Source organism: Phasianus colchicus, chromosome 6 (assembly GCF_987193195.1).
Source record: "Phasianus colchicus chromosome 6, bPhaCol1.hap1.1, whole genome shotgun sequence".
Lineage (NCBI taxonomy): Eukaryota > Metazoa > Chordata > Aves > Galliformes > Phasianidae > Phasianus > Phasianus colchicus.
This window is the reverse complement of record NC_143441.1, coordinates 36,655,326-36,674,298: the sequence shown is the minus strand read 5'-3', so window position 1 is coordinate 36,674,298 and position 18,973 is coordinate 36,655,326. Positions and strand designations below refer to the sequence as shown.

At 40.9% G+C, this 18,973-nt stretch overlaps 1 protein-coding gene across 18 annotated transcripts in view; it reads right to left on the bottom strand.

Moving 5' to 3' along the window:
* The window catches only part of KIAA1217 (KIAA1217 ortholog), a 345,028-nt gene that overhangs the window by 7,383 nt on the left and 318,672 nt on the right, over positions 1-18,973 (bottom strand). For 17 of the 18 annotated variants that reach the window (XM_090142968.1, XM_090142967.1, XM_090142964.1 and 14 more), the window contains 7 exons: positions 17,758-17,933; positions 9,940-10,070; positions 9,560-9,707; positions 7,425-7,926; positions 6,574-6,754; positions 4,275-4,429; positions 3,568-3,714 (listed from right to left, as the gene is read on the bottom strand). In XM_090142968.1, the coding sequence (XP_089999094.1) occupies positions 3,568-3,714; positions 4,275-4,429; positions 6,574-6,754; positions 7,425-7,926; positions 9,560-9,707; positions 9,940-10,070; positions 17,758-17,933 (1,440 nt within the window). The remainder of the gene's footprint in view (positions 1-3,567; positions 3,715-4,274; positions 4,430-6,573; positions 6,755-7,424; positions 7,927-9,559; positions 9,708-9,939; positions 10,071-17,757; positions 17,934-18,973) is intronic. The other variant, XM_090142969.1, reaches the window with a different exon arrangement.

Here is an 18,973-nt window from a genome sequence, read left to right as displayed (position 1 = left end):
TGAGCTGGATTTCCATCACTACAGAAGGGGCAATGAGGGCACCCAGAGGTGCTGCCAACTATCCAAGTTTAACCAGAAAGCCCACAACAAACTTTGGGCTTGTAACAATATCTCCTTACTTCCCAGCAGCTGATACCTCCTCAGTGTATTCACTGAACATATTTTGTCCTTGACCACATATCACTTAACAACTAAACTTAAAGTTTTACGTGTAAAAACAAATAAAATCCAAAGCTCAGCTCACTTTATTCCTTTTACTGTTCTCAGAATCTTTTCCTGTGCTTCCTCACTTCCAACTCCCAGTGAATATTAGCAGGGGGTTTGTGTATGCCTGGATAGGACAATCACAGCTGAATACAATTTATTTCCCAATTTTTCTCATCTGGAAGTGGTCTATTTGTTGCCTGCAGAAAGGTGAAGAAAAGGTGGAAGCTGCAGGCCTTGTACCGTCAATAAATGAGAGAACAAGGGAAGTAATACCTCTTCCTCACCCCCTACTCAGCTGCCAGATTTGTTGGTCTCACTGCACATAATGCAAAAGCTATGTAATACCACTTCTCCCCATGCAGCATTATTAAAACCTTAGACTTGTCTCTACCACAGCCTTCATTAACATTCCAGATGATAACAGTACCCTTCAGGTTCCTCCTGCTCTGGAAACAGCCCAAAAGATGGGCTTGAGGACCACTGGCCTCCCACCCCAGGACATAGCCAGGATTTTTCAACCTTTTTGCAGTCCTTTTTTCATTTCCTTTGGGTTTCTCCATCCAACTGGCTCACAAATCCAGACAAGCAGAACCATCACTGACACTACTGCATGGTCCTAGCTCCAAGTGCTTGCTGGACTTCTGGAGGCCACTACTGGCACTGTTGACCACTGAGATGTACAAGCCAGCCAGAGAATTGGGGGGAGTGCTTATGGGAGTTACACAACATGTGAAATGCAAGGTTATATTACTATACCACATATTAAGGAAATCATTTAGTTCCTGGCAACTGAAATTAATAGCCCTGTTTACAGATGTGAATAAAAATATAAAAATAAAAATGAAAAATTGTATTTCACATGCTTATTGACTATTTATGCAAAATCAGGTAAGTAATGATAATGAAAAAATCCTGTACAAAAATCATGGTGCAGAGTTGCTGCTGTTTTTCCATCACATCCTGTTTGCATGTCTGTATTCATCAGAGTAGATAAGATTACACAGAACTCAGAACAAGCAGTACTGCTCCTCCTATAGTACAAGGTATAGGACTGTCCCTAGCTTACCAGTTTGTGACACTAATGATGTGCTTTTGACTTAGGCATACCACCTACAAAGGCATCCCTAAGGTCCTTCAGACATTAAGTGATGAAGAATCCACTATTTCCCTATGTAATTTGCTTATGTCTCACCTCTGCTCCAAAATATCTGTATCAGCATACACGTACAGCCTGTGCTTCTGCAAGCTGATTAGCATGATGCTTTTTCTGCCAGATTAAGAAGATGCTTCACATGAAACTACCTCCACGCTGTACTCTTCTGAACCTTCATATCTGCCCTGTCTAAACAGGCGATGCACAGACACATAGTCACGGATGCAGCAGCTCAGCACTGATCTTCCTGATCCTCCTTACACAGAGATAAAAACACTCCCTGTTCTCACACCGACACCCAAAGCAGACATTAACTCTGTGGGAAAAGCACTCCACCTGGGAGCTCCTGTCAACTTGTTACCACAGCTCCAGCTCCTTTCCAATACATACAGTTATGGTCAGGCCTATGTTTGTTGCTCTTCAGGCAAACTGCATATTTCAGTGAATTAAATGTTTTGCACTCATCAACTGATTGCTACCATCTCCCTGCTCTCATACTTCACTAGTCTTAAGTTGATTTGAACAGTAAAGATTTTAAATGTACCTTCATCAGTGTCCTGGAAGTAAGGAGTGTAGCTGACATCCTCTGGGACGTGACTGTAAGCCCCTGCTCTGAGGGCAACACTTTCAGACTTCCAGAGCCACACAGCTCTCAGTCCTCTTAAGATTTTTTTGGTGGGCAAGGGGGTGTTCTGTATACTCGATGGTGCCAGATTTTAATCTAAATGATATTCGATCAAATGACTAACAAAAATGTTTACAGATATACAGTTCAGTTCAGGCACTTTAACCTGTTACCTAATCAAAGAGAGTCATTTCCTTTGACTGACCAGTGTTCCATTACATCATGTTGGTGAGCATAACTATACATGCCTGTCCTTCAGTTCTTCACTGACCGAATCCCAAACCTAGTTTTCCAGTTCTGCCTATAACTGACATCAGAATAAGCCTGTAGCTCCTAGACCAAACAGTTTGACCTTTCCAAAACCTATATTCTATCAACGCATTGACAGACTTGGTATTATAACCTGCTATTAATACATAACCTGCTATATTGATGATTGTTCAAAATGAACATTGCTTGTCCTCAAAACTAGCATTTAAACACTCAATCCCTTTGAGTTACCATGCCCATTTCTCTCCCTTAGCACCCCCCAGCTTCCCTTCCCAGACCTTGAATTCTACTTCATGGCGTTAAGTGGAAAGGCAGCTGGGCTGTTCTCCTGGTAATGGCAGACAATGCAACAACTTCACTGCCCGCAGCTCCCCTGTCGCATTAGCCATTAACACACTAACAGGGGACACGGGTAAGCCCCTGCACTTGCTCCTTGTGAATCAGCTCTTTTATGCGCTGGGGGCTGAGAACTGAGCAGAGGGCAGGGCATATTCATCACATTGAAGCGTCACTGTTTAATATCTACACCCCTGGTGCTGAAAAGACGTCCCAGACAGCACCAAGCCCACCTTCTTATGGGCAGCAGGGAACATCTCTTGCTCTGACAGTGCTCTGAGCCACCCCAAACATCAGAAGTTACAGCTGTTAAAGTTAACCACATCTTTGTGTTAAAGTTAACCATGTCTGGGAATGTGGAAAAGGACAGAAGGTGCTCCAGGAGGCTGGAGCTCACCGATAGTAGCTGGAATAGTTGGTTGTTACTGCAGCATTGCTGTCATTGAGCTAAACCAGCCTATGTGCTGTTAAGTGAAGGACCAGCCAGAGAACACTACTTCCATGCCACTGGCAGAGTAATACACCAACAACAGAGCCTACAGAGCAGGGGACAGGAAATGTTTCAATGTTCATATACTCCAAGAACCACTGGACCATGGTACAGTGAGCAAAGCTTGCACCCCATATTCTCTCTTACCAAATGAGGGACTCTCAGCACCTTGTTGGTCTGGTATTGAGAAACACTATGCCAGAGACCATACCAAATGGATATCAGTATTTTACTTGACCCATCTACATGTGTGTCATGAAGGATTTCCCAGTGGCAACCTCTGTACTCTTGAGCAGCCTCTCATTTCTACACCTCTTGAAAATATTTTGGGTGATGCTTGCAAAATGTGAACAATCCAGTGCAATAAATTGGAACAGGGCAGATCTACTTTCCTTCATGTTTTGAGCTAGAAGTTGTGCCAAGACTCTAGAAGCATTACTGATTCCAAAAGAGCATACCTGCACACGAGCAACCCAGAGGGCCTACCTGTAATTCTGCCATTATTTTATCTCCTTCCTCTTCCTCTTCATCTTTTACAGCTGATGCTACAGCAAGCCCTGTGTTTCGAGGCAATGCCTGATCTTCTTTAAGCGCTTTGGGTTGCGTTGTTTGCCCAGCATCTTCACTGCATTCCTACAAGGGGATGAAAAAGCACAGACAACCAATATAATTGAGCCCTCCTGATGCAAAGCAAACAGTAAATTCAGCTGTGAAAGGCATCTGTTGCTAGGTCCCTTTTCACTACTACCCCATAGGAGTAGGAGTAACAGTTTCCTCATCTGGGCTTCCCACTACTTCCTTCAGGGAGAAGAAGAGATGGGGAAAGGAAGACCAAAAAAACTAATTTGCAACATTTCTGTGAACATGCTCTCAACTCTAAGCTGATCTTTCCCATCTGTATAACACGCACTTTTTTTTAATTTTTAATCTTCTTACAACTGTAAACAAATCAGCTTGTGACTCACTTTCTTTACTGTTGAGAGATAAGCACAGCAAGGCTAAGACTGCTCTAAGCAGATCTGATCAAACCCTACTTGTTCATTTGGCCTGACAGTATTATTTCCTGGCAAGCAATTTCAGTAGCTCTGTCTCAACTTATTCTGTGGTTTACAGACACAGCCCAAGCTTGAGAATGCACCTCTGTGCCAGCCATTCTTCAGCAATCTGACTGTCTAGAGGCTGAGTCACCAAACCTTGCCAGCAGCTGCCTCCTTCCTGGCTGCATAGATGACTTCTCCTGATCTTGTCGTGGTCAGTCCTGACCCTGGCAGGTAACTGCGCCGTGGAGGTGGAGGAGGTGGGGACTTGGTCAGCTTGTCGTTATCCTGCTCTGCATCTGGAGCATCTTCTGCAAGTAAACAAGGCAGCACTGAGTGAGCAGAGGTGAAAGGAGGAAAAAAGTATTTTCAGTCCTGCCTCAACCAGAAGGGACAAAAGACATCTTAAAAAGTCCTGAAGATGAATACATGTAGATAGAAACACATTTGTGATTCAAGTGGAACCTTTGTGCACAATGGCAGTCTTGCACTTGCCCATCAAAACTACATCACTTCACCCACAAATTTTTAGCAAAACTCCTGTCCCCAGTGTCACTGTGGCTGGGATTTCAGCTCTTAGTGTACAAGTGTGATAGGTCATCACACTTGTGGAAATCAGTCAGTGTGAGGTGCAGGTTCAGCTAGGTAACCGATTAAGATAGGGCCTCTGCAGCCTCCCTTGAAAGTGTGCATAACTGGCATGAGTACTAGCAAGACATGAAACCTAGGGGCTTGCTGTTGTTCTCAGCAATTCTGAAGCAAGCAGCAACACTTCTGCTCAGCTGGATGATGCTCTTGGCAAGATGATAGGACAGGAAGAGCAGCGTAGCCTTGTAGTTAACCAGAACTAGCTACACTCGGACAAGTTCCATGAGTCCTCTCACCACTGTGAGGGCAAGGGCAGAGGAACACTAGGAGCAACTCTCCAGGCTTCTTTTCAAGGCCAGCATGAACATAACCCAACATACACACAATTTGGTAACTCACAAATCCAACAGTCAAGCAGACCCAGCCCTCACTTTCTTAGGGGAGTTTTTGCACGAGAAAATTAGTTTCTCAAACTTGAATTTACCCCCACTACTGCCTCCTCACTCAGCTACTGTTTGCCCATCACCACTGGAAGGCACTTTTCCCAGAAGCAGTTTCCCTGCTCATGACCTCTCCCTGTATGTTTCTGGTCACAGGCGAAGCATCATACATGGCAACAGTCGCTGCTTTCACACTGCTGCTTACAATGTTTGTTTTCAAGACTGACAAAACAACCTTTCTGTAGCTATTCAGTGTTATATGAACAGCTGGAATGCATAACTCAGAAAACCTCCTGACTTCAGATTACTGTCTGTAAACATCTGTTTAGGGCTAAATATTCCCTCTGGGCAATTATTGCATAAGTGTCTGCTGTGGGGCTGTGTCAAGCTCCTCTGATGCTCCGGCCCCTCCAGACAGGACAGATCCCTTGGCTGACCCAGCCTCATCTTTGTTCCCTTCTTAGATCAAATGTTCTTCAAAGCTGCTTAAGCTTAAAGAAATCCTCTGTTCTGTTACTGCCTTCCGTGATTATCCAGCACTGACTTGAGAATTGCAACAACAGTGGCTTTCCAGATGCATTTTACATTAGATTACTTCTTTTGTCAATACATGCCACTTGGGTTTCCATGCCATCAGTTGTTTTCTACCAGCACAAGGTGAGATCTGTTCCTGTAAAGTCAAAGCAATTCTCTAGGATGGTGTTCACTAGATTGTGATGTGGGGCCTGTGCCCAACTTTGCTCCTTTCCATGGCCTCAACCCATTACCCTAAATCTGGTGGTTCTGAATGCTTGAACATTAAACAAAATAAATGCACAGTTGCTGTTTGCCAAATCGCATAATATTAGAACTGTGAGAAACTCAGTGGTGTTGGTAGGAGATCAGTGCAAAACAGAGGAAGGAAAGCTCCTTTCACAGGATGGAAATGAGTTCCTGGAGCTTGCTGCCACGGTAGTGGGGAGGCAAATGGTAAATGAGCAGGTTCAAAATGGATTAATTAATCCATAACAGATATGAAATGAGTAGGCTGCAACATTCTCTTTAGTATCAGCTGGGAGTGTTGGAAGTGTACTTGGTGTATCTATAGCATAGCTGTGGGTGAATCCTTACTGCAAAAGGCCCTCTCATTCTCTCCTTCCTTCCCCATCCACTTCCTCAAGACACTCTGTTATGTAGCATCACACAGTTGCAGTGTGGGCAAATTCACAATTAGCTGGTCAGCTATCCCTGCATCTGCAAAATCACTACTTTCATGATACAGTCCTGCATTCTGACAGCTGGACCTGCATCATTCCTCACAGACTACTCATGGGTATGATCAAGAACACAGAAATCTTTACACTGAAACAATTTTAGAAAGTGGAATAAATGACCTATCTTTCCCAAATGTGCAACTCCTTAGGACCATTTACTCTATTGAAACTTACCTGAGACTTCAAACTTCTCCCCTGCATCCCCTTTAGGCAGGACTGCTGGCTGTGGAGGCATCTCCAAGTTAGGGATTGACTTCATTATATTGGCCTGGGCCTCTTCCAAGAGCTTTTCAAATTCCTTTCCATTATAGTGATCCAGGTTTTGTCTTTTCTCTTCCCATTTCTTTTCTGCTTTCTAGACAAAAACAGTAAGCATCAGTTCACCTCTCTGATTTCTATTGTGACCATTTACTTTTTAAAAAATCCATGTGTAAACTTCACAGGTCACCACGGATAGATTCTTTCAATTCTAGTAAGCAACTAGAGAAATATACTAATGCAGTAATTGTAAAATAGTTCTGACTTCCATTGTTCTAGATAGAAATACAGGACAAACTGACAGACCACTGCTTGCTAAAAAAACAAAGGCAGAATTTAAATCTGGGTCACTGTTTTTCTACATCACACTGGTGATTAATGTGCATGCCTGTAATAAGAGATGAGAGTTCAGCTGTACATTTGCTCAATACCTACCTCTGTGTGAAACCACTGACACCTCACACTGTTTCATCTTTATCTCTCCATAATGGGGAACATGGAGATTTAAGGAATGAATGAAATCCAACAATGCAAGTGTTGCCAAAGAATCACATAATATTGTTCAAAAAGAGGGTACTCTTTAAAATACGTAAAATTTTATATTGTTCATTTAAAATCAGAGGGTATCTTCAGAAGTGCATGGTGTAGTTAGAGATAAAGCATGTAAATCTTCACAATGCATTTGAAAATCCCACCTTCAGTCTCAGAAGTGAGACTGGGAGCTCAGACCCAAAAGACAACAACTGGGTGAGTACAGTACACCATACCTCGATTGATACAGCTCTGTTTCTGGTACTTGCACTGTGAATTTCCTCAATGAAAAGACTTTGCATGGTGCTGCCATTGACAGAGACCTGAAGTGCCGGCATGCCTTGGGTGGGCTGGGATCCTATTGCTGATTCCTGGGGGGGTGCTGGTGGGGTGGTGGAAGGGTGACTGCTCGTTGGCAGCCCTTCACTGTGGCTGGGTGCAGCAGGTGAACCCTGGGCATGGTTGATCAGGGCTGATGAGTGCTGAGACTGATGGATGACAACGGGAGAGCTCTGCACGTGATGGACCGTCATTGTGGAGAAGGGGACGACTTCTGACTTGACTGATGATACCTGGGACTCTGATGTGACTGCAGTGAGGTTTTGCTGTGCATGTCCTTGGGTTTGCTTGGCCTCCTCCTGACTTTTCAGAGCTTCAGTTGCAGTGGCCTTTTCCATAGCTGAGTATTGTACAGCCTGGGAGGAATCCACACCCCTCAACAGTCCTTCTGTAACATGTCTGATCAGCCAAAAGCAACACAACAGCATGGAGCGTGGTTAGCATACATGTGAATCATGAGCAGTACTTAACGATAAGCTTTTGCAAGAGAAAACTTATAAAACATCTGTGACTTTTTGCTTTCTCTAACAGACATGGAATTTGATTTTTAGAGACCACTCAAATTAGGATGCTTTTGCCTTTTAAAATATTTAAAATCCTTCAAGGACATACTGGCCCTTGTTGACTGAACAATGAGTTACAGTGAGTTGATTTCAGAAGGAGAATGGAAATCAGTTGACTTTTTTTTTTTTTTTTTTTACACAGAGCCTAGATAAACAATAATTCTTGCACTATTAGCATGGAATGTGGTAGCTACACAGAATGTGAAGCAGTAGTTTAGCAAATGGCCAAAACAAAGCCTTCAAACAATACCTCAGGAAGGTTTTGTCTGTCAACAGTTTGGGATAGAGTAAGGTACAGAAGTCAAGTCAACCATTTCTAACAATTATCTGTGAAATGGCTGAACCTCAAAGCTTGGCTATCCATCAAATGACATCCCTTTTTTCCAATATAGAAACAGAGTTTAGGAGAGCTGATGTGCAATTCATTTGGAGAAAATAAACAACACAACAAAACACCGAAAATTTTTGGTAAAACTTTGACATGTATAGCTTACTGTTTATTTCCTGAACAAGATGAGGCAAAAAATAACTGTAGTCACTTTTAAGTAAGGGAGGTTAATGTGAAGGGATATGAATGTTTATCTACAAGGAAAACTAACTGATAGCTCTTAGAAGACCTGTTACATAAAACATTTTATCCCTCTGCCAGTATTGGCAACTCCATTTTACATATGCTCTAGGATATATGGGAATAATGCAAATCCTACATTCCTTAGAACAACGGTGGCAACAATATACTTATGACTTACATTTGCTTGTAATTGAAGTAAAATTGAGACCCCTACTCTTGACAGCTTGGCCTTATTCACTGAGTTTTGAGTAGGTATTAAATCCAATGCCTACTGCTTCATATAAATCAGTAGTCATTTGCTATTCAAATATTCTGACAACTAAACTCTGGTCTTCAGTGGACGTACATTTTATTTAATATTTCCACTTTCTCTAAAGCATTCTCCTTGTTAAAAAAAAAAAAAAAAAAAAGAATGTACATGGATACACAACCATACTAGCAAATACTTATTTCTTTCAGAATGCTCTGAGATGTCTTTATCCAATCTGAATCTTTTATTAAGATATTTCTTACAGACAGTTTCTGGAGATGCACACTTCAGTGTCAGAGAACATTTCTACTAACTTGCTGTGAATGCCTACAACTAACTAGCTCATATACAGGACTGGTGTCAATCTGTAAGCTTTCTCATCCTAGTTCATCCTGTATCTGGCAGTGTTCCGTTCAGAGAAAACTAGCCTCAATTATAAGCACTGAATGACTGAGACTGTTGGTCAGAACAGAACTGCTGTACAGAGCACAGGAAAGGATAATTTGATTTTCCTTGAGAAAGCTCTAGGAATGAACTCTAAAATGCTACAAACAAGTTGCATTTCTCCATGTTGCTTGGGGAGAAATGAAGAACACAAACCCAAAAATGTTTGAGCAAATTCTCTAGCTTGAAGAAAAGATATATCACCTTCTGAGCATGGTAAGGATATCTGTCATGCTGCGCACACGTTTCAGTAAGCTGTCTAACTTGTGTGGTTCTTCCTTTAGGAACCTCACGGCTTCTACCTCAATGCGGAGGATCGCACGCATTTTGTTCTGCAGCGTCGGGAACTCTCCTGCAAAGACAACAACTGTGAAGCTGAAGAGGAAATCATAAAAGCCTTGAGGAAAGACAGATGACAGGGTGATAGTTGAACAGTGGAGTGTCAGCCTCTCTCTTGAGGGGCTATGCAATAACTCTTAAATATGTTGCAAGTGAAAGATTATGCCCTCAGATTAAAGGCAAAACTGTTCTCAGCTACTATGGTCAAAAGAAAAAAATCAAAACAGAAAAGCATAAATACATACCTTTAAGGGTGGCAACAGCTTCTCCCACTTGACGCAGAAGAAAGGCTCCATCTTCAACATCTTTCAGTGTAACCGTCTTGCTGGAAGCAGTGGAGTCCCTCTTCAGGTCTTCAACAAATCCCTCTAGCTCACTGGCAAAACAAAAAAGTGGACATGAAATGCAAGCAGGACATTATAATCAAGTATATGTAAATGAATGGACTAAACTAAATCAGAAATCTTAACTGTGGCATCTTTAAATATGATACCACAGGATGAAGAAAACAGCAAGGCACCATGATGAGACAGGAGGCTCCTGAACGCTCATGCCCAAAGCACAGGCACTTGTAACTTGCCCAAATCATAGATCCATGGAATCACAGAATGGCTTGCGTTGGAAGGGACCCCAAGGATCACCAAGTTCCAACTACCTGCTAAAATCATTGACTTTTCTAATGCTGCACATGTGCAGAGCAGCTGCGCTACACAGGGCCAATGGAGTAATGAAACATATCCAACAGCCAGCCCTCTGTGAATGCAAATCCTAGAAGAAGGGCACATACATGCTATATCGTGACATCCAGTACTGGTTTGCACTTTATATTTTCTCACAGCCGATGACAAGCAAAGGAAGGCACAACAGCAAAGTGACAACCAGAAAACTGCACTCATGGTCCCTTGACACAGGCCTGTTTAGCAGCCTGTTCCTGCTAGACAGGATACAATGTCCTGTTTCCACAAATAGCCAGGATGAAACAGCAAGTGTGCATTGTTTGCAGCTTTTGGTCAGCATTAGTTAATTCAAACTAATTAATCACTCCAGATGTTTTTTTCCAATCAGGGATGTCCCATGTTTCCTCAAGCTCCATCTGGTGCTTCCTCTACGTCTTTCACAATGCCTTTTCCAGTGCTTCCTTGCTTCACATGAATTTTCACAGTCATTCAAGCATTCAGACACATAAGCTTTATTTTTTTGGGGGCGTGGAGCAGGGACACTTGTTTTCCTCCTGAGATTAAGACCAGATTGCTTTAGCTGGAGTTTCCACATAGAAATGATCTCAAAAATAACTCAAGTGCATTATACACAACTGGACAAAACCAGAAGCAAACACTTCAAAAGAACCATTTCTTGAAAGCTGTCTCTAAAAGAAATCTGCCTCTACTGAGATACTCAATTCACTATCAGGAATATTCTGAAAAGCAGTTTAATCACATGCTGGAGAACAATGCAAAGCAAACTCTGAGCTGACAATCAGGTACCATTTTAACCTAATTCTGGACTTCATTTCTTGCATTCACTCAGGTCAAAATTTTGCAAGGTATGGGCTGATCATCTGCCATGAAGTAGCAGAAGACTGCCTTCCATGGGTCTTGCATTTCCTTGTTATTTCCCTTGTGTCAGTACTGCCATGCAAATCCAGCAGAAAATTACTATTTTCAGCCAGGCCACTTCAAATACCCATGTCAATGGATAAGGGAGGACAACAGAGGGAGTGAGAGAGGAATAAATGTCCAGTAATGGGATAAGCAGGAATAAAGCCACTGCAGCACCACTCTGAGTTAAGGTCATTAAAATGGAAACATGGCCACAAAGAACAATAAATGACAATACAATAGCACTTTTCATGCACAGAGAAACAGAAATAGTAACAGAATCTGAACTTAAAATGCACACAGAAAAGAATTAATTTCAATTCAAATACTTTAGAAACTATGAAACATTTCTGAATTTATAATCACAAGTTGCTTCTGAATGTGGGTGGAGATAAGTGATGTTCTTCCTATTTTAAGATGACCTCTCCCAAATACTCTGCCTTGAAAAAGACTGGGAGAGCCCCAATTTCCACTAGCACAAGCATACTTACAGCAAACAACTGAAGGGACCACACGATGGCAGTAAGGGAACATTACTCGCAATAATTTTCCAGCAGAAGAAGATGCTGTCCCTGTCTCTGCTTTGCAGTAGGGAAGAGTGCAGACTGAAACCCAGAAGGAGCTGGAGAAAGAGGTAACTCACTCTCTATACTGCAGTTTACAGTGGAGGTTGCTGCCCTCCAAAATTATGTTCTACAGTCCTGCACCTTCTTCAACCTTCATGTCTTGATACCAGCACTACTTTGGGAATCATAGGGTGAATCCACCCCGTCTTTGTACTTTAGCACTGGAAAAACACCTTTCTTTGACATTTGCATCCCTCGGGAATCAAAAAAGACACAGACAAAAACTTTACTTTTTTCACAGGTGGAAAGAAATGGGCAAGCACAGAATAATGCTAGGATGTTTCGGTAGGCTTATGACTGTCTGAAATACAGGGATAAAGGAAAGACATCCAACTAACTAGTAGGCAGTGTCTTTCTGTTTTGCTCTTTGAGTAGAAATTGGTAAAAAAAAACATTAATTCCATACAGTGAACCTATCCAACATGACAACTGATCCCGATATAGCTCAGAGGATGCCATATTATACTGCTTCATCTTGTTAACATTGAGGGAAGAGAAACTTTATCCCTCAGGAGCCAAAGATTTAAACAGATGGAACAATCTCTTCTCTTCTGTAAATGGGAAAACAACTTGGTTTTACAGATTTGATTGTGCAAACCCAATTAACAAGACATCACCTTAATACAGTTTCAGAAGACTAATACATGATAAACACATCTATGTTTTACAGAGAAGAGCAGAGACAAACTGTTATGCTGAGATCTTTCTTTAGGCAAAAAAGCATCAGAGGATCTGTCTCAGATTGTCAGTTTGTTTTGTAACCTGTTCCACAGATACTGCAAAATGAGTAGCAACAAATCACCCAGACCAGATGGTATTTGCCCTGGAGTTCAAAAGCAACTCAAGGATGAAACAGTTGAACTATTAATGCTAGGCATCTTACTTCTTGATTAGAATTTCTTTGGCACTATAGTAGTGGAAAGTGTCACAGATGATAAAAACAAAAATTTTAAAAGAGTGGGTAATCTCTGGTGAGACTGACATCTTCAGGCTAGTGTAATTGATAGATGCTATAAAAAAAGAATAAACAATAAAGAATTAGTGGACCCAAGGATAAACATAATGTGACTTATATAAAGAGCTTTCACAAATCCAGATGGTCATTTGAAGAAAACAGCAAAAGCATGGGGACAAGATGCAGCCCAAAAGTTTCAGCAAGATACCTAAGTAAAAGCTTTTACGAAAGAAAAGTTGCTGTGGGACAAGAAGGGAAATTCTCTCGTGGATATAGTACTGGAGATAAAGGGAAGGGATCAATGAACAGCTTACTCAATGAATGGAGCTTACTGGTGGGTTCCATAGGGATCTGTGCTAGGGCTGGTGCTTTTCAAAATATTATAAATGATTTAGAACAGAGGATGAATAGTATAGTCAAAAAACCTCCAACAGATATTAAATTATGCAGGGGAATGAAAATGAACACTGACTGCAAAGTGCTGCAGATGGATCATCTGAATTTAACTGACCGGGGAAAAAAAATCCAAACACTCAGTTTACACCTAGTAAATGTAAGGTAATGCTCACATGAAGAAGAAAAATAAACAAAAACAAACAAACACAGAAAAAAAATCAGAAACCCAAACAACCTCCCAAAACCTAAATTTTTATACACAATTATGAACACCGAACTGATAATCAGCCCTCATAAGTGTGACACTGGGTTTGCAATGGAACACCAGAGCAGGGAGACAATCCCCACGTCACTGCATGAAGTCCTCCTGCAGCCACATTCGTACAGCTTCTGCAGGGCTTTCCTCTTTCTCAACCCCATCTCACAGATGTACAGTAGAGTTAGAAAGGCTACAGAAAAGAAAAGAGGATGATGTACACAATACACAATGTACACAATAGCTTCTACATGAGGAGTAACTAACCAGACCAGGCCTTTTCAGGCTGGAAAAGCCATGATCAGAGAAAAGGAGTGGGGAATCTCTAACGTTATGACTAGAGTAGAGTTAGTAAATATTCTGCCTTGAATAATTTAAGAGTTTGAGGACTGACTGACACATAAGAGATGTTAAAAATTGAAAGAAGTTTGCTACAGAATTCCTCCAACTTGAAAAATATACACAACAAAATGCACATAAATTTGAAAAAAAGCATACTTTCATGGAAGGTAAACAATGCCCACAGAGATTTGGATATGAAGGTGCCATCTTTCGCTTGAAAAATCTCTGAGCTACAAAGTTACTGAAATGAAGGAGATGCACTCTGAGCATGTTGCTCAGCGTTGTTCTTATATAACTTTAACATTTGCTACTACTGGCTCTCTGAGCATGGCTATTCTTACAAGGCAGTCCAATACTCTTCTTAAAAATAATATAAATTACAAGTTGGTACAGAATCTATCAAGCACATCAGAGATGGATATAATTTAAATACTCTGGTTGTAAAAACCTGTCTATTAAAGTGCTTATAATAACCTACAACATAATAAACCACTAATAACTGTAACGTGTTCCTTACCACAGAAATACTTTATTAGGCAATATGTCACACTGTCACAATTTGCCCTTGGTCTGGTCAATTTTTAGGTTAGCATCTGCATCCCAGAAAGAATCATATAAGACATCTCTAATGTTGGCTGAAAAGATTGGATAGTAAAAACTTGTTCAGTTAATTCTGAGTATATATTTCCTTGTTACAAGTGGATACAAACTGTATGTTTATCAGTGCTCCTTAGTTTCCCTGTTTTCATTATATACCTCTGATCCGTAATCCTGCTACAACTGATACACATGGACACAATTCTGTATGTTTCATGTAGAGCTGCTCAACAGAAAACTTGTACTGAGGTGTATATTGACATCTCTGCTGTTTACAACATGAAACTAGCAGCAATATTTTTTAATTTAAATTTTCCAATGATAATCTTCAGGCTTGCAGAAAAAAAGTTTTTTTAGCTGAGATTTAGGAGACAAAAAGAACATTCCTTTTATTTCTTTAGATGGAGCTGCAATTCATGCTACAGAACATCAAATACACTTTTGACGTATTGCCTAAGTCCTTAAGCTCCATCTTCCATGAACTCAGTCAACTGATTTAGATCTATGATGCACAAAAGGTCAAGAGGGCAACAACTGTTGAACTTCAAGCATTGTTATCAGATGTGCTTTTCTTTCTGAGCACTGATCCTGCAAGCCTGCAAATACATGATGAAGAAATTTCACTGGGCATAAAGAAAAATAAATGTATGATTTAATATTTGTTTCCAACACATCTTCAAAAAGATTGAGCTAACATTTAAATCTTATGAATGAGTTAAGACACATTTCTGTCACATCAGCAAATGAATGATACTTTCCCATTCAATGTTTCTTAGCTGCAAAGTAAATTGGCATAGCACAACATGCACTTGCTTCACAAGGATCCTGCCCTTTGATAACTGAGCTAAAGTAGCACAGAAGCAGTGGAGACTTTGTAAACACTGATAAAACAACCATACTGCAATCAAAGCAGTATCCTAAATGAGCAGCTGTAACTACTAGCGACATTGCACTTGACCTCATGAAGAATCCATTTTATAAGGCAATACTATAAACAACTATCACACAAATGTTTGTGGTTTTTTTCCACAGTCAGCAAACAATCTGGAAACTAAGCAATGAGATACATATGAACAAAGTGATTAACAGCAGGTGAGCTACTTGGGACTGAAATACTATGCTAAGACTACAAACCTGCTGAACAGCTTATATATACCAACAAGGACTATTGCTGCACACAACTTTTCTTCACAGAAAATGTATACTCCCTCAGAAACATTCTACTTTGTCTTTACAGATGCACAATTTATGTTACAGATCATACTCAACTGACAAAACACTGATCAAAAGAAAGATTTACTTTCTTTGGCTGTCAATAACTGTACTCCTGTGGCTCTTCAGTTATCATTTCCAATGAAAGCAGACTATAAAGCTTCTCGGCATTATGGAGCCATTCGTCTGGTGTGAACTACATGCAGTATGAGAAATAATTATTTAAATAGTATTCTACAAATGAGAGTGTTAGAACTAGTTAAACTGTTCATTGATTTTAACCTCATCTTGCCTCCCGACTCTGAACATGGACTGAAACAAACACCTGGATCCTACCAGTCTTGGTAGACCAAAGTTTTGGGAAAAAAAAAAAGTCTTATAAAAAAATCTTTACATAGAAAAAAAAAACAACAAAAAAAAAAAAAACAAAAAAAAAGCCACACATTTTTTAACTGCAGTTTACTGTATGGAAATCCCAATGAGTAAGTCTTACTCTAAGAGTGAGTCTCAAAGAGACAACGGCACTGCTAATTGCAATTAAACTTGAGTACCCTATTTAGGACCTCCCCACCTTCCAAATGCAATAGCTGAAGTATTTACTATTGAAATCTCACTTTTGTACTTAAAGCTCAGAAAGAGGGTGGTTATCAGTGGAGCAGTGTCTAGTTGGATGCTAGTAACTAGTAGAGGTCAATATAGCATCCAGTCCTATTTAATCTGTTTGTTTATGATCTGGATAATGGGGCTGAATACAACCTCAGAAAGTTTGCAGATGGCACAAATCTGTGAGGAACATCTGGTAAGCCAGGGGGTCATGCTGCTATCCAGAGGGACCTAGATAGGCTGGAGAAATGGATGGACAGAATCCTCAAGAAATTCAACAAGAGGAATTGCACCTGGGGAGAAACAATGTCTAGCACCAGGATGTGCTGGGGTCATCCAGCTGTAGTAGCCTGGCAGAAAAAGCTCTCTGGAGGTGTTAAGGAAAAGGTAGATGTCACACTGAGTGATGTGGTCTAGTGGGCACAGTGGCAATGGCTTGATAGTTGGACTACATGATCATAGTGGCCTTTTCCAACCTTAATGATTCTATGAGCCAGCAATGTGCTCTTGCTGCAAAGAAGGCACATGGTATTCTTGGCTGCATTAGGCAAAATGTTTCCAGCAGTCAGCAATGGTGATCCTTCCCGTTGACTTAGCATTGGTGACACTTTACCTGGAGTGCTGTGTCCATTTCTGGGCCACTCAATACAAGACAGGCATGGACATACTGGGAAGAGCCCAACAAAGGACAACAAAGATAAAGAAGGGACTGAGCTGTCTTTCTTACGAGAAAAGGCTTAGAGAACTGGGACTTTTTAGCCAACAGAAGAGAACGTTCAAGGGGATTTTATCAGAGTGTATAAATAACTAAAAAGAGAGTACAAAGAAGACAATTAAATTCCTTTCTAAGGTGCTAGTACCATTACAAGAGGTGATGGGCACAGAATGAAGTCCTTCTCTATTGTGAGTGACAAACACTGGCACAGGTATACCAGAGAGGTGGTGGAGCATCCTCCTTTGAGGGCTTCCAAAGCTGTCTGGATGTGGCTCTGAGTGGCCCTGCTCAGACAGGGGTTAGTCTAGGTGGCTCTTTCCTGCATCAGCCATGCTATGAAAACTAATCATTACCTTCTTTTGCATCCATTTGTTCTTAACGAAATTCTTCTCTGCTTCCCTAAAATGCTATAGGTAAAGCAGAAGAGGAAAGCTAGGATAGGGGGAGTCTTTCTGAAGACGGAGGTGATCTTGTTCCTTACAGACATCTGTTTCCTTAAAGGTGAATTCTGAAGTGGTTGAAACTCTTCATGCTGATAGGACTTGCCCAGTGAGCTGTGCTAAGCAGGACTCCTAGTCAGGGACCAATGATTTGTACAAAACAGACCTGGTTCTACGGACAATATGAGTACAAGGAAACATAGCTAAAAGAGCATGCACAGACCCAGTTTCATTGAAGACAGTGGTGAAAGGGAAACAAAACAAAAACAAAAACAAAAAATAACAGTGAAATGCAACAAATTCTAAGAGTTTTCTCAACCCACCATAATTTCTTTACAATCTTTTCTTCCTCGCTGAGGTATTTCTGTCTTTCTTGTTCCACCAGGTTGCGCTGTCGCTGCACAGGATCTTCAAGCCTCTTTACTGTTTCAAACATTTTGCCACTGATTTCCAGCTCTGCTTTCTTCACCATTGCCTTCAGCATCTCCTGGTTCTGCAGCTGTTGCACAAAAGAAATCAACTTCAATTTCTCCTGCTTGACTGACATCCCTGGCAACAGAATACACTGTAGGTTGGGATAAACACAGCCCTACAGCTAGAGTGACTTTACCTTCTTCTTTCCCTCTGTAGCTATGGACATTATTTCACGAGGAAATGTTAGAGGTGAGAAAAAACCACATTCACTTAGCTTCTAAAGTGTTTATCTAACTTCCAGTTGTCAGCTGGTGAACAAAAGATGTTGGGTTCAATAAATCACCTTCAGTGCATAACTTCTGTAGGGACTGTGTCCCCTTTATAAGGCTCAGTCCAGCATGAACCAAGTATTAATCATGCCTCACCAGAATGCTGGAAGCCTGACTTCCACTTTGTGCATCTCTCTAATGCTTATGCATTGTACCACATACACATGCCTACTGGATAGCCAGACACATCAATGTCGGAGCTGGAATGCACTGTCATTCTCAGAACAGAATGTTTCACTCTCTCAAGTGGCAGAGAAAGGATTGTGCCATCCAGTGTAATTTGGTGACAGACAGACTCATCTGTGAAATAAAAAACCTCCCTCAGCCATCAAAATAACCCTTTAAAATAGGGCAATTTTCTGAAAGCTGGCCATTCACACTTCTTTCTCAAGAGATCTACTATTTGTACACTCTTAGCCTCACGTTAAGTATCTAAAACATTTTTTAAACTGGTATTAAGTTTGCAGAACAAAACAAAACTAAGAAAACAAACTAGACTGTACTGTGTGGATAGCCCTAGTGCAGTTACACTCAACACTCACACAAATTAAGTCTTTTGTTCCTTAAGTCTTTATAAGTCCTTAAGTCTTTTATGTAAATGACAAGTTTGCACAAAGCAGTAAGTAGGGTTCCATCCAGTCACAACTTCAGGATACAGACAAACAAAACAACTGTCAGCAACAATATCATACTGTAAGATTTTAAAAAACACTTTAGGATACTAAATTCCATTTTTAAAGCTAGCAATCAATCCTTCAACAGCCTTCTACATATTCCAGCTTAACAGGCAAACATA